Genomic DNA, 14775 nt, shown 5'->3' on the forward strand with positions numbered 1-14775 from the left:
TAGGGCATTCTTCTCCGGTGTGGGTATCACTTGAGCACATTTCACATCGATTTATTTGGTTGGGTGCTCCTCCGCTATTCTGACCTTGCCATAGTGAGATCATTTTTTCATTCATCTTTTCCATGGCTTTTCCCATCATTACACCTATCTGTTTTTCAATTCTATCCATAGTAATCTGGGGTTCAACCCCTCTAACATCCAACAGTTGACCTTTCCGAGGGGTAACCCCAACATGATCGGAGGCATCTTGGTGATAGGCTAAATTATCAAACATTTTTTGTAGTAGTGCCATAGCTTCATCTTCATACATGTCAGCTATTGCTCCTCCACTTGAGATATCAACTCTGCCTTTCTCCACATCATTCAAGCCTTCATAAAAAATTTGCACTAACTCCCATTTTTGAATGCCATGGTGGGGGCACTTCCTAATGAGCCCCATCAATCTCTCCCATGCTTCGCTAAATGTATCATTTCCCTGCTGAAAATTTCTAATCTCTCTTCTGAAAGAATTTGTCCTAGCCAATGTATAATATCTTTTTAAGAAGCTCTTCTCCATATCATTCCATGATTCAAAATTTGTTCCCAATGTTCTAAACCAATCCTTGGCTCTATCCTTAAGGGCATGAGGGAATAAGTTCATTCTCACAACTTCCTTGGAAATTCTGGGGTAAGTGCAACTATCACATGCTTCGTAAAATTTTTCTAAGAAGTCATAGGGCTCTTCGTTTGCCTTCCCCAAAAAGGACGGTAATAGCTGAAATTGGTGTGGATCGATTCTAAACATCACATCTTCTCCAATCGGGGCAGATATCCTGGTTAAGATGGGGGTTTCTGCTGGTGGGGAATACTCTCTAATCCTCCTCCGTCCATTGTTAACTACCTCAGGGTTTCCTGTTCCATTACCTATTGGGTCCATTGGTATGGGTCTAATCAATATCTCCTCTACGAATGTGGGTTCGGTGAAAGACGACTCGGGTGTTGTGGAATCTACTACAGGGGGATTTCTCTCACTGCTCCCTCATTCAATTCCAGACCTAAGCTTCATACAAAACCACTAATTCAAACACAACACTCGTTAGTCGTTAAAAACCAAATACCGTCTTAAATCAAAATGAATAATAAGGAGACTTAACAAACTCGTGAGCAACAATTGACCAATGTGTTTACAAATAAAAATATGTTGAATTCCTAAGTGTTGCCTCCCCGGCAATGGCACCAATTGATAACTCGAAAATAGGGGTGAAAATTATGCAAAATTTTTTAGCCCTTGTCGTTGTGAATTTTTGGCTTATGCAATAAAATTTATAAAACTCTACTTGATATGTATAGTGATAAGTATGACTGCCATCCAAGGGAGGCAAGTAGGAATTTCAATTTGATTTTATTTTTGGTGTTTTAGATCCTAATTAGAGTGAATTTGATCTTCAATGAGGATCAAGTCACCCTAATTAGGTGAGAATTTAGAGAGGGGGATAGAAGAGATGAGAAGACAAGAAGAATTAAGGGCTCTAAATTTCCTTCTTTGATCCTAATTAAAGGATCCAAGAAGTCATTTAGAGAGGTTGAAAGAGGGTTCTTAAAATGAGTTGGGTTGATTTTTGCAGATTGATAATTCAGAACTAAAATGGGGAAATTGAGAATTCTAAGAATTAAAACTAAGTTTTTTAGAATTTTCTTTTGTAATGCAATTGAATGCCCAGGTAAAACTTCTCAATTTCTCCTCTCAATCCTAATCAGGGCTTGTAAATGCCGCTCAAGCCAAGCGATTTAGAAGTTCAGACTAGAATGGAGATGGAGAAACAAACAACTTAACCTATTTCATTCAAAATGCACAAAACATTGAATACAATGAAAGAAAAAAAAGCCAAAACTGTTGATCCAGGCTGGGACTCCTCTCTGTCTTGCAGCTGTGATGAAGCACCCTCTAGAATGAGCCCCTCCTCTCGAAATTCAGCTTTTATACCTAGGTTACATGGTGAAAATCACCATTTTACCCCCGTTTAGTAATTAATTTTTATCCATCCATGTAGGCTATATCTGAATGATCCAACCATACAGATATAAAGAGGGGATCAAGACGAGCAAATCCATAAAAAAATCATCTCAATCGGACTTCAGGATCAAAAGTTATTAATAAATCAATTTTAACCAATTTTAACCATTGGATTAAAATTGATTTATTTCTTAATTCATGCAATGACGTGTCGGCAGCCTATTGGTTGCCGCATTTCAAATTTCTTTGGCGGGCTCTCTCTCGTCGCGCCACGTACCCCACCTGCGAAAAAAAATAAAAACAAAAGAAAATCAAAAAGCGGGATTTGCATATGCATCGCTACGCACGTACCGGTGCGTTTCTTTATACCTTATCCATTAAACTGTCGCCACGTCACCACCCGTGCACGCGCTTTGTATGCGCTGCACGGGCGGTGTACTTACCTCCTGCGTGTAGCGCACATCTCATATCCATTGGATTTTAATCCAACGGCTATGATTACGCCACGTCGACGTGGCGGAAGGCACCGGCGCGCTTTTTCAACAAAGCCCTTCATAAAACAGATTATTGATATCTGACGCCGCCCAGAGGTATTTGTATATATGTCCTTTGGGCAGTCTCTCTCCTCCGATTTTCTCTAAAATTAATAATGCAATTGCAAATAAACCCTGAATGATTTTAAATTGGATCTTTACGCCTACCATGGCGACCGAGAGCTGTTTTCAGGGTCTTTTGCAACGAAACGTGGCAAAAAGGCCCCGAAAAGTCTAGAAATTGCATAAATACATTTTTTTCTCTTATAAATATGCCCTTTTTAATAGAATAAATGCATTTCTTCTTGAAATAAATCCCAGAAAATTCATAAAAATTCCTGAAAAATTCTACAAAATTCTAGAAAATTCTAGAAAATTCCCTGATTCATTCCCATGTTGATAAATGTCGAAATAAAATTTTTAATGTGCCATTTTCATCCAAAAATAATTATTTCGAGCTTTAATAAATTCTAACAAATTCATATAATTAACAGAAAATTAGGGAAAAATCAGAAATTACCTGAAAGCATTATTTTCGTGTAAATATATGATAACAACCCAATTTTAAGCCTTTTAAATGCATAAATCATGCTAATAACATGAAATAAAGACCAAAATGCGGGTGTTATCAGACTGAACGAGAGCGTAGAACTCTCGATCGTAGTTGTCGTACCATTTTCGAGTATCATTGAGCTTTTCGCTGAAGTACTCGATATGGTGTCCCTCTTGGCTGAGTACTCCTCCGATTCTGACTACGGATGCGTCACATGCGACCTCAAATACCTTTGATGGGGGACCATCGCGACGACACCGACTTCACCACGGGACGCGTTCGACCTCTCCGAGCCGCTCGTGCCGACGCACGCGACCCCGAATTCAAGTACTCTTTGTAAGTCTCTTATTATTTGCTTATTTGCTTATTTGGTTATTTGTGATAAATATTCAGACCGGGCCGTGTGTTAGGCCTAGTCCGTATCGTTCTCTTTCATTACATGTAAAGAGGAGGGCCACGTCATGCGACGGCCCGCTCCTCTCTGTGTGGCCTCTTGGGACCCTTCCCCCCCCCTATATAAGGGGAAGGCATGCCCAAGAGCATAAAGAGTCTTTTGGAAAAAAAAACGATAGTCTGCATTATCTTATTCCTTCTACGTTAGTTCATAAAATAGCAAGTCCCCTTCTTCTTCCTATGGCCTGCTGCCAGAGGCTGTTCAACTTCCAATCCAGGGTCCCTGAGGTGGATCTGCCCCTCCACCTGCCGGATCATCCCGCCGGTCTACGGAGCCTACTCGGCCTAGCCCTCCCCCTGCGTGTGAGGACGCCCCACCGTCCGTCGGAGCAACACCCATCAGCCGAGGAACGCCCTCCGGCCATAGCCGTTGACTGTCGCCGCTCCGCGATTCCCAGCCTGAGCCGCAGCAGTCGCCGCTCCCCACCCGGTCATCAGCTCGATGTGTTCCTGGGAGCTCACGGCTCTCCCCTTGGCGCGTGCCCGCTCGATAGTCTCCGCGCGCGCTCCTTTCCCCGTCGGTGATCCTGCCCCACTCGCCCCCCCGTGGTCAGGCGCCCCGCGGCCGCGCCTTTGCCTAATCCTCTGGGCGAGTGACGCCCCAGGTCTTGCACCGTCTCCCCGAGGCGCAACATGTCTCCGCGGTTCCATCCACCAGAGAACGCCCGCCCTGTGTCGAACAGCTACCCTTCACGCGCCACAAACGGTGGACTCCCGCGCCGGTCACTGCTGAAGAAAGGACCGCCTGCAATCTCCGTCGGTGACAGATCTTGCCTCAACTAGTCACGACGTTCGATCGGCCACTAGCCTTCTCAGTTTCGGGAGGGCCCTCCCGTCGCGATTGCTGGCTGCTCGTGCATCACACGTCCATTTTCACCGACCGTCCGTTGTTGACAGAGCGTATTCAGGTTCTTCCCTCATCCCTTCCCGTTTGACAGTATTATTGCTCCCTACAGTGCTGTCTTTCTCTATCGATTTCCTCTGTTGCTTGTTAACGTAATCGTTCGGTTAGGCTAGCCACCTTCATCGAGTGATAGGATTTCTTTGAGATTGACGTTCAGATTATAGTCGTTGAGGGTGAACTCTTGGGGGCGGTAAAGCGCCCTCACGACGTGCTCGATCGGGAGATTCTGTGGGTCACTTGGAGTCAATCTAGACTAAGCCGCCGTCTTAGAACTTTCTAAATTGTCGCCCCACCGTCGGCCCGTCCTCTTCACTCTTGAGGATTTTAACGCGCATTCATTGGCATATTGGACATCCATTGAGCATCTCTGTGGCGTAATACGAGCCGTCGATCCCGGCCGTACCGTATTACATCAACCTTGTTGAAATCCGGGAGCTTGAGGACCGGAGCCTTGGTCATGAGATTCTTAAGAAGCTCGGAGGCCTAGTCGGTGGTAGGTGTCCACTCGAACTTATCCCCCTTGAGGATATCAGTGATTGGCGCAGTAATTCCACTAAACCCTGGAATGAACCTTCGATAGAAGGTGGCGAGTCCAATAAAACTACGGACGTCGTGGATGCTCTTAAGCTTGGGCCAGGAGACGATGGCATCGATCTTGGCCGGATCGACGGCCACTCCGTTCGTGGATAGGATAAAGCCGAGGAAGGAGACCTCGAAGGGGAAGAAGGTACACTTCTTCGGGTGTGCGTATAGTTTCTCCTGGCGTAGTGAGGTGCACACGTGACGTAGGTGTTGTGCATGTTCCTCCCTGGTTCTACTGTACACTAGAATGTCGTCGAAGTATACGAGGACAAATCTACCAATATATGGTCGTAGCACCTCGTTCATCAAGCGTTGGAAGGTGTTAGGTGCATTTGATAATCCAAACGGCATTACGTTCCGTTCGAACAAGCCATCCTTTATCTTGAACGCCGTCTTCCATTCGTCGCCGGGTCTAATCCTGACTTGATGGTTACCACTCCGTAAGTCTATCTTGGAGAAGATAGAGGCGCCTACCATCTCATCAAATAGATCCTGAACTCGTGGTATCAGAAAACGGTATTTCACCGTGATCTTGTTGATTGCCCACGAGTCGCACCACATCCTCCAAGTACAATCCTTCATTGGGGCGAGAAGGGCTGGTACGGCACACGGGCTAAGGCGCTCTCTAATTAAGCCTTTAGCTAGGAGATCCTTCACCTGGGAGTATAACTCTTCATACTTAACCGGATCCATCCGGTAGTGGGGAAGTGATGTGAAACGACGACGGCCGGGATCGATCGGCGCGTTTCACGTCACAAGATTGTGATGCGAATGTATGGGATGTAAGCCGAATGATGAGAAAATACGAATGAGCAGATAAGGGCTTGACGGATAGCGACGTCGGCCGTACCGGTCAACGAGAGAGGAGTGATCCTAAGATCAAACTCCCAATGACACACTGGACCTACTAGACGTCTACTAAGTGAGGGGCGTCTAACAACCCTGGAGCGTTCGGCATCCAAGTCGGATGACAGTCTATCTACCACAAGAATCCCTACACTCGACAAGGTGGCTAGTTCTATCCGATGGTGTTCGAGAATATCGCGATAGCGGACGCGATAGGGGAAGACGAGATTGTCAAAGATAATAATACTGGAGTTTATGGAGGGGAGACGAGACTGACCTTTGTATCACTTAGTCCAAGGCATCCAAGTCGTCGAGCGGATGCTTAGTGTTCGATCGTGCGGGCGAGTGTCGTTGACGAGGACGAAACCGGGTGTGGACAGTGCGGTTGTAACTACCAGCAGAGAGCTGAGTCCACGGGTGGTGTGTAGCAAGAGTCGGAGCAGAGGGCGCATGATGTGAAACGACGACAGCCGGGATCGATCGGCGCATTTCACGTCACAGGGTTATGATGCGAATGTATGGGATGTAAGCCGAATGATGAGAAAATACGAATGAGCAGATAAGGACTTGATGGATAACGACGTCGGCCGTACCGATCAAAGAGAGACGAGTGAACCTAAGATCAAACTCCCAATGACCCGCTGGACCTACTAGACGTCTACTAAGTGATGGGCATCTAACAGCCGTGGAGCGTTCGGCGTCCAAGTCGGATGACAGTCCGTCTACCGTAAGAATCCCTATGCTCGACAAGGTGGCTAGTCCTATCCGATGATGTTCGAGAATATCACGGTAGCGGACGCGATAGGGGAAGACGAGACTGTCGAAGATAATAATACTGGAGTTTATAGAGGGGAGACGAGACTGACCTTTGTATCGCTTGGTCCAAGGCGTCCAAGTCGTCGAGCGGATGCTTAGTGTCGGGTCGTGCGGATGAGTGTCGTTGGCGAGGACAAAACCGGGTGCGGACGGTGCGGTCGTAACTACCAGCAGAGAGCTGAGTCCACGGGTGGCGTGCAACAAAAGTCGGAGCAGAGGGCGCACAAGGCGCGCGCTTGGCTGGCGCACGGCGTAGTCGTGTGGGCGGGCAAGACAGCGAACCAAGTATCGTGGGAATAGTCGTGGGGGTGGGGCAGAAAACCAAGTAATCGGTTATGGCGTAGAGGGTGGGAATCAAGAAATCAAGAAAGATGAGGGCGAAGAAGAGAACGAAGGGGAATCAAGGAGATATGGTGAGATCAAGAAATCAAGAAATCATGAAATCAAGAATTCAAGAAATCAAGAAATCAAGAAATCAAGAAATCAAGGGGAAAGAAAGTGGGCGATCAAGAAAGACAAGAGGATGCGGTTGGGGATCAAGAAACGATGGGGAAAGGAGGGTGGGCGATCAAGAAAGGCAAGACGAGGCGGTTGGGAATCAAGAAACGATGGGAGAAAGGAGGGTAGGCGATCAAGAAAGGCAAGACGAGGCGGTTGGGAATCAAGAAACGATGGGAGAAAGGAGGGTAGGCTATCAAGAAAGGCAAGACGAGGCGGTTGGGAATCAAGAAACGATGGGAGAAAGGAGGGTAGGCGATCAAGAAAGGCAAGACGAGGCGGTTGGGAATCAAGAAACGATGGGAGAAAGGGGGGGGGGCGATCAAGAAAGGCAAGACGAGGCGGTTGGGAATCAAGAAACGATGGGGAAAGGGGGGGGCGATCAAGAAAGGCAAGACGAGGCGGTTGGGAATCAAGAAACGATGGGGAAAGGAGGGTGGGCGATCAAGAAAGGCAAGACGAGGCGGTTGGGAATCAAGAAACGATGGGGAAAGGGGGGGGCGATCAAGAAAGGCAAGACGAGGCGGTTGGGAATCAAGAAACGATGGGGAAAGGAGGGTGGGCGATCAAGAAAGGCAAGATGAGGCGGTTGGGAATCAAGAAACGATGGGGAAAGGGGGGTGGGCGATCAAGAAATGGTGGAAGGGTGGAAAAAGGTACCAAGAAATGGCTTTCTTGAACTGTAACAACCAAGAACCCTCCAAGAAAGAGGAGTTCTTGACGGATCTGGGGTGTGCTCCCTCGACGGAGCAGATTTCCCCGGTTGATGGCGTGTCGGCGACGCTTCTTGAATCTCCCAAGACCCCCGGAGTAATCTCGACGAAGGCCTCTTTCGATTCTTGATGGCGGCGGCTTCTTGAAACTCTTTCCTCGCACCGGAGTGATCTCGACGGCGCGCTTTAACACATCTCCCTCGGAGTGATCTCGACGGGAGGCGTGGGCTCTACCCACGGAGTGATCTCAACGTGGGGTGGGGCTAGCGAAACCCCTACACTACTCTCGATAGGGGAGGCGAATTGTGAATAAACTTTTCAACAATGACTCCAAGGTGTTCCTTAGGCATGCCATCCCCTTATATAGTGAGGATGGGTGCCAAGTGAACGTGGGAGAGGACGAACCGTCGCGAGACGTGGTTCGGCCTCCCTTACAAATTCAAAATACAAACATAAAAAGTAAAAATGACGAGGACGGGGCCCAACAACATTGGCCCAGTCCACGAATCCAAAAATACAAACACACATGAAAATGAGCATAAGTAAAAAGATAAAAGTTCTTACGCGGGGTACTTAAACCCCGGGTGGCGAGCGTCGGCGCGAGCTGCTCGGCGTGGCTGACGACATCCCGTCGCGTCATCCTCGAGATGGTTCTTCGTCATCGTGGCGTCGTCCTCGAGATGGTCCTCCATCAGCGCACAAGGCGCGCGCTTGGCTGGCGCACTGCGCAGCCATGTGGGCGGGAAGACAGCGAACCAAGTATCGTGGGAATAGCCGTGTGGGTGGGGCAGAAAACCAAGAAATCGGTTATGGCGTAGAGGGTGGGAGTCAAGAAATCAAGAAAGGTGAGGGCGATGGGAGGGCGAAGGGAAGGATGAAGGGGAATCAAGGAGATATGGTGAGATCAAGAAATCAAGAAATCAAGAAATCATGAAATCAAGAAATCAAGAATTCAAGAAATCAAGAGGAAAGAAAGGTGGACGATCAAGAAAGGCAAGAGGAGGCGGTTGGGAATCAAGAAACGATGGGGAAAAGGAGGGTGGGTGATCAAGAAAGGCGAGAGGAGGCGGTTGGGAATCAAGAAACGATGGGGAAAAGGAGGGTGGGTGATCAAGAAAGGCGAGAGGAGGCGGTTGGGAATCAAGAAACGATGGGGAAAGGAGGGTGGGCGATCAAGAAAGGCAAGAGGAGGCGGTTGGGAATCAAGAAACGATGGGGAAAGGAGGGTGGGCGATTAAGAAAGGTAGGGGTAGGGGGAGGGCGATCAAGAAAGGCAAGAAGAGGTGGTTGGGTGATCAAGAAGGGCAAGGGAAGGGGAGAGGGCGATCAAGAAAGGGTAGGGGAAGCGGTTAGGCGATCAAGAATTTTAGGAAAATGGAGGATGAGAATGGGTGGCGTTCAAGAATCGGCGGGAAAGATCAAGAAATGGGGTTAGATGATCAAGAAGCGAGGGTGAAGGGGTGGCGTCCAAGGAAATGTGGGCGAGATGGGCTGGATGAAGGAGAAGGGGGGGGGGGGATGTGGTGGAAGATGGCCAGGGGGGGGATCAAGAACCTGGCTGGCATCGGGTTCTTGATGGTCGGGGCAATGCTCCCTCGACGGAGCGGATTCCCAGCTTGGTCGCGGCGTCGATGACGTTCAGGAAACTCCAAGAATTCCCGGAGTGATCTCGACGGAGACTCTTCTCAGCCCTGAAGGACAGCGACTTCTTGAAAATCTTTAACCCGTGCCGGAGTGATCTTGACGGCACGCTTCAGCACGATCCTCCCGGAGTGATCTCGACGGAAGAAACGTGGACTCTACCCACGGAGTGATCTCGAAGTGGGGTGGGGCTAGCCAAACCCCCTACACTAGAACTACGATAGGGGGAAGATCAATTGCAACTCAATTTTCAACAATGACTTCCAAGGTGTTCCTTGGGCATGCCATCCCCTTATATAGTGAGGATGGGTGCCAAGTGAATGTGGGAGAGGATGAACCGTCGCGAGACGTGGTTCGGCCTCTCCTTACAAATTCAAAAGCCAAACATAAAAAGTAAAAACGACGAGGACGGGGCCCAACAACATTGGCCCAGTCCACGAATCCAAAAATACAAACACACATGAAAATGAGCATAAGTAAAAAGATAAAAGTTCTTACGCGGGGTACTTAAACCCCGGGTGGCGAGCGTCGGTGTGAGCTGCTCGGCGTGGCTGACGACGTCCCGTCGCGTCATCCTCGAGATGGTTGTTTGTCATTGTGGCGTCGTCCTCAAGATGGTCCTCCATTAGGAAGGTTAGGGAGAGTGGCTCCCAGGACCAAGTCAATGGCGTGCTGGATATGTCGCAAGGGAGGGAGCTCACTCGGCAGCTCGGCGGGAAAGACATCCGCATACTCCTCGAGGAGTCGGGCGATCTCTGGGGGCGGAGTCTCGTGCTCCAACTCAGTAATTCCGTCCGATAGTGTAACTGCGTAGCATATGGGAGATGACTCCCAGTCAAGTTCCAATTCGCGCTGGAAAGTGCAGCCATTAGTGATAATGGCGGAGGGCGTAGTGCGGGACGGCGCCGTCCTCAACTGCGTAGGTAATGATGGTAGCCGTACCGAGGGGTACCATATAAGTCTACGACCTCCGTAGATGAAAGAGCACGTGTTTGCCCTTCCCGATAGTTGTACGTCATGATCGTACAACCAAGGTCGACCGAGGATAATACTACCAATTTTCGTTCGTAGTACATCACATAGGACCTTTTCGTCGTACGTGCTCATCTTCAGGGGCACGTAGCACTGCATCTTCACCGGGATGGTCGATGCATCGATCCACGACACATTGTATGGAGTGGGGTGAGGAAGCAAAGGAAGTCCGAGACGAGTAGCAGTATCCTCGGAGATGCCGTTGATACAGCTACCACTGTCGACCATTAGCTTGTAGGTATGTCCACCAATCTTGACGTACGTGTAGAAAATTGACGTGCGCTGAGCGACGTCACCGATCGGGAAGCCAAGGTGGCACTAGCCGGTGCCGGGTTGCCCCGGGCACCATTGGTGGTGCTCCTAACCCCGGTGGTATCCAAGGTGGCGATGGGGTATGTCGATGGCATGGTGATCGGTGTGATTTGGATGTACCCAAGCGGGTCATCCACATCCTCGCCATCTGGGCACTCGGTAGGATACTCGTCTACCTCGAGGTCGTCTTCGGGCTGCTCCTCCACCGGTTGCCCGTGTATGTCCATAACCATGAGGGTAGGGCAGTCAGTCCGTCGATGCCCAAAGCCCTTGCACTTAAAGCACTGAATTGGCTCGCGTGGAGCATTTGGGGATCTAGCCGTGGATATCGCCGATGGCGTGGGTGGTGTCGGCGTCGGGACCGGTGTCGCTGGCGGGGCCGAGGGTCGTTGAGTGGCGGTACTACTCCGGCTCCATGCTGCGGTGGTGCGAGTCGTCGTGGACGTCGCCGTCGAATGAACGGGCCGGGGTGCCGAGGAGGTGGTCGACACAACGTCGTGGTGACTGAGCTTGTTGCTCTTAACAAGGCTGTAAGCAAGGTCGACGGTCGAGGGGTTCTGCTCCTGTACTCGAGCCCCTAGGTCAGGGCGAAGCCCATGGACGAAGAATGTGATTTGAATTTGCAGACTATCCACAAATTTACATCGCATTCGGTACTCCTTAAACTCCTCGATGCAGTCGGAGACCTCGTTTTCCTTGTTTGAGGTCCATCCACTTTAACATGAGACGTGTCATGTAAAGTTTAGGGATATATTTATCCTTTAACTTTCGTGACATCTCATCTCATGAGAAAGGAGGATCTCCTCATCGTCGGGCCGCCTCCTTCTCGTTCTTCCAAAAGATTTTAGCTTGACCTCCAAGTCGAGCCTCAGCGTATGCAACGCATAAATCATCATCCATATCGTACCACTGGAAATAACTTCCCAGGTCCGACTCCCAGTCCGTGTAGTCTTTCGGGTTCCGTGACCCTTCAAAGATGGGCACCTCGATCCTTACACTCTTTTGGATCATGGCGCGATGCGCCTCTCTACGTCGCTCGTGCTCGTCCTCGTGACGACGAGCAGGTGGGCGACGGGGTGCGTTCCGCAGATAGACATGATCCGGTCGATCCTCGTAGTAAGCGTCTCGGCGAGGTGCCGAGTGATAGGGTGGCCGCTCCACCGGGTATCCATCGTGATGAGGTCGTCTCGGTGGCGACGGGGCGTGCGTTGGATAAGCATGTTCCCAGTGAGGGAGGTATGCCGGGGGTCTCCTAGGTCGAGACAAATCGTCGGGGGAATAATCCCGACGTGGGGGACGGTCGTAATCTGCAGTGTATCTCAGCGCCGCTCTGGGCGGTGCCGGGGCCTCCTCGTATGGGTCCGGTGCGTGATTGGGTGCAGTCCTGTAGTGAGGCGGATACGCGGAGCTGTCACCATAAGTGACGACATCCGGTCGCTGGGTGACGGGTGGCTGCCGTGGACTACCCGATCGGGACGAGTAATGCGGTGCATTCCGCACCGGTATGCGGTTGGGATTGGGGGCCCCATCATCGGGATACTCGAGGTAGTCATAACGCCGAGAACTCCGGTTCTCGGTAGGGTAGTAGTTCCTATCCGGAGGATAGGAACGTTCGTCATAGTAGCGTGGTGCTGGTCTCTCCTCCCGAGGAGGGGATCTTCGTCGATCGCCGCGGTCATACTCCCAGTCTTCAGCTCGGTAGTAGTGTGGCGGTGGCGCCTCGGGACGGGAGGTTCCTGCATTGGAGCGGCGCGTGGGCGCGAGCGGCGCGCGGGAGCGGGCGGCGCGCGGACGCAGGCGGCTCGTGGGGGCGGGCGGCTTGTGGGCGCGAGCGGCGCGTGGGCTTGTGGGTGGGCGCGCGGGCCCACAGGCGCTGGCGAAAGCGGAGGTCGGCGGCGGTGAAAGGTGACGGTGGCGGAGGCAGCGGCGGCGGCGGATCGAATCTCGAGCCCATGAAAGGGCTTCTTGAGCTGTAACTGCCCCAAGAAACCTTCAAGATGATGGTTTCTTGGACGATTCTTGGGGAGCTTTGGTAGGATCTTGAGGATCCCGTGGAAGGCGAGCGTCGGCGTCGGACCTGCGGCCTCGGGCACCTTCGGAGTGATCTCAACGAAAGCTTCTTCAGCTCCAGGCGGCGACGACTTCTTGAATTCTTTACTCGTCCCGGAGTAATCTCGACGGAACGCTTGGACACGTCGTCACGGAGTGATCTCGACGTGATGACGAGGGCTCTAACCACGGAGTGGTCTCGACGTGGGCGAGGCTAGCCGGACCTCTCTACTCTCTACTCTCTACGATAGTGGAGACACAAGTTGGATTTCCTTTCAACAAATGACTCAAGGTTCTCTTGGGCATGCTATCCCCTTATATAGTGAGGATAGGTGCCAAGTGAACGTGGGGGAAGGATGAACCGTCGCGAGACGTGGTTCGGCCTCTCCTTAAAATTTGAAAATAAAACTGAAAAAATAAAAGGTAAAGGACGAGGATGAGGCCCAACACCGGCCAAGTCCATGAAATCCAAAAACACAAACAAAAGACATAAACAAAAATAAGGAAGATAGGGATGCTTACGCGGGGTACTTGAACCCCTGGTGGCGAGCATCGGCGTGAGCAGCTCGGCGAGGCTGATGTTGTCTTGTCGTAACGCCTCCGGGATGGTCCCCCATCACTCCTCCTCCGTCAGCGGCCGCCGGCATCACCCTCGACCCTCGCCTGACCCACATCCGCGCGAGCGCGTTGGCCACGCTCAGCCCGCATGTGTTCAGGCACGCTCATCGGCGCTCGGCACCCCGCGCCCTCCCACGACCGCGGGCTGCGCACGCTCGTGCATGTGTGCCCATCTGCGCCCGTGCGTCGCACGTCGACCAGCGCCCTCCCGCCACGCCATCACCCGCGTCCGTGGGCCTTCATGGTGCATGCTTCCGAGCTGTCCACCTAGCTCGTGTTTTCCTCAATCCTGCACCCGGTCATCCAGCTCCGCCGTCCACCGCCTGATCCACTCTCGACTTTGGTGTGACGCAATTACGCTGTGGACTATTGACACATCAGGTACCCGCCCGTCTCCTCTCCATTTACTCCAGTATCATTACTTCTTTCTGCCGTTTTTCAAGCTAATCTCGGATAGGTTAGCCACCTTCGTTGAGATTTAGGATATTTTCTTGTGGTTGAAAGGGTACTCATTGACTTAGACGCTAAACACCCTAGGGCCGTCAAACGCCCCTCACCGCTTAGTCGTCTAGTTGGTCAATAGGGTCATTGGGAGTTTGATCCCGGATCAATATCTCTCCCTTGACCGACGAGGACCTTCTTCCCCACCCGCGAACGACCAATTTATTGCTCATTGGATATTTCCTACAACAGCATACATTCATATCTTCACGCACTTATTCATTACTTCCTGTGGCGTAATACGAGCCGACCGATCCCGGCAGGTCATATTACATCAGATCTCCTCCCCTTTCTCATTCCGTGTCACTATAATTCCCACTTTCGTAGGCACAACATGGATGGGACTCACCCAAGGGATGTCTGAGATGGAAGAAATGATACATGCTTGCAGCCATTTCATAATTTCTTCTTTTATAGCATCCCAAACTTTTGGGTTAAGTCATTATTGGGTTTCCCTCACAAGTCAAGCATTCTTCTCTAGGTAAATTTGATGCATGCGTGCATTTGGGTCTAGACCTTTGAGGTCGGTGAGTGACCATCCTAGAGCTCAATTATGTTCCCTAAGTAGATAAGGAGTCTACTGTCTTGATCAGATGTAAGTAGATCAGATATGATCACCAGTTTCTTTTGAAATTGGTCCAAGAAAGTATATTTCAGTGATGATGGCAGTGGTTTAAGTTTCACACTAGGTTCAATAAGTTGTTTTAAAATCTGATTCTCCAAGTTCTCCA

At 50.5% G+C, this 14775-nt stretch overlaps 1 protein-coding gene and 1 non-coding gene across 2 annotated transcripts; one reads left to right on the forward strand and one right to left on the reverse strand.

Annotated features, from left to right (window-relative positions):
• The first annotated feature begins 404 nt into the window (after nt 1–404).
• On the forward strand, nt 405–510 carry LOC144700362 (small nucleolar RNA R71). The gene has a single exon (XR_013580732.1). It is a non-coding gene; the product is annotated as a small nucleolar RNA R71 (small nucleolar RNA).
• A 9631-nt stretch (nt 511–10141) lies between these two features.
• On the reverse strand, nt 10142–10792 carry LOC144716355 (uncharacterized). Its single transcript, XM_078591478.1, has one exon. It carries the CDS (start codon nt 10790–10792, stop codon nt 10142–10144), a length of 651 nt encoding a protein of 216 aa, XP_078447604.1.
• Between the last annotated feature and the right edge of the window lie 3983 nt (nt 10793–14775).

This window comes from Wolffia australiana, chromosome 2, assembly GCF_029677425.1.
Source record: "Wolffia australiana isolate 7733 chromosome 2, ASM2967742v1".
NCBI lineage: Eukaryota > Viridiplantae > Streptophyta > Magnoliopsida > Alismatales > Araceae > Wolffia > Wolffia australiana.

Coding starts and splice junctions, on each gene's coding strand:
- LOC144716355 (XM_078591478.1), bottom strand. CDS start 10,792: ATGGTCGACAGTGGTAGCTGTATCAACGGCATCTCCGAGGATACTGCT.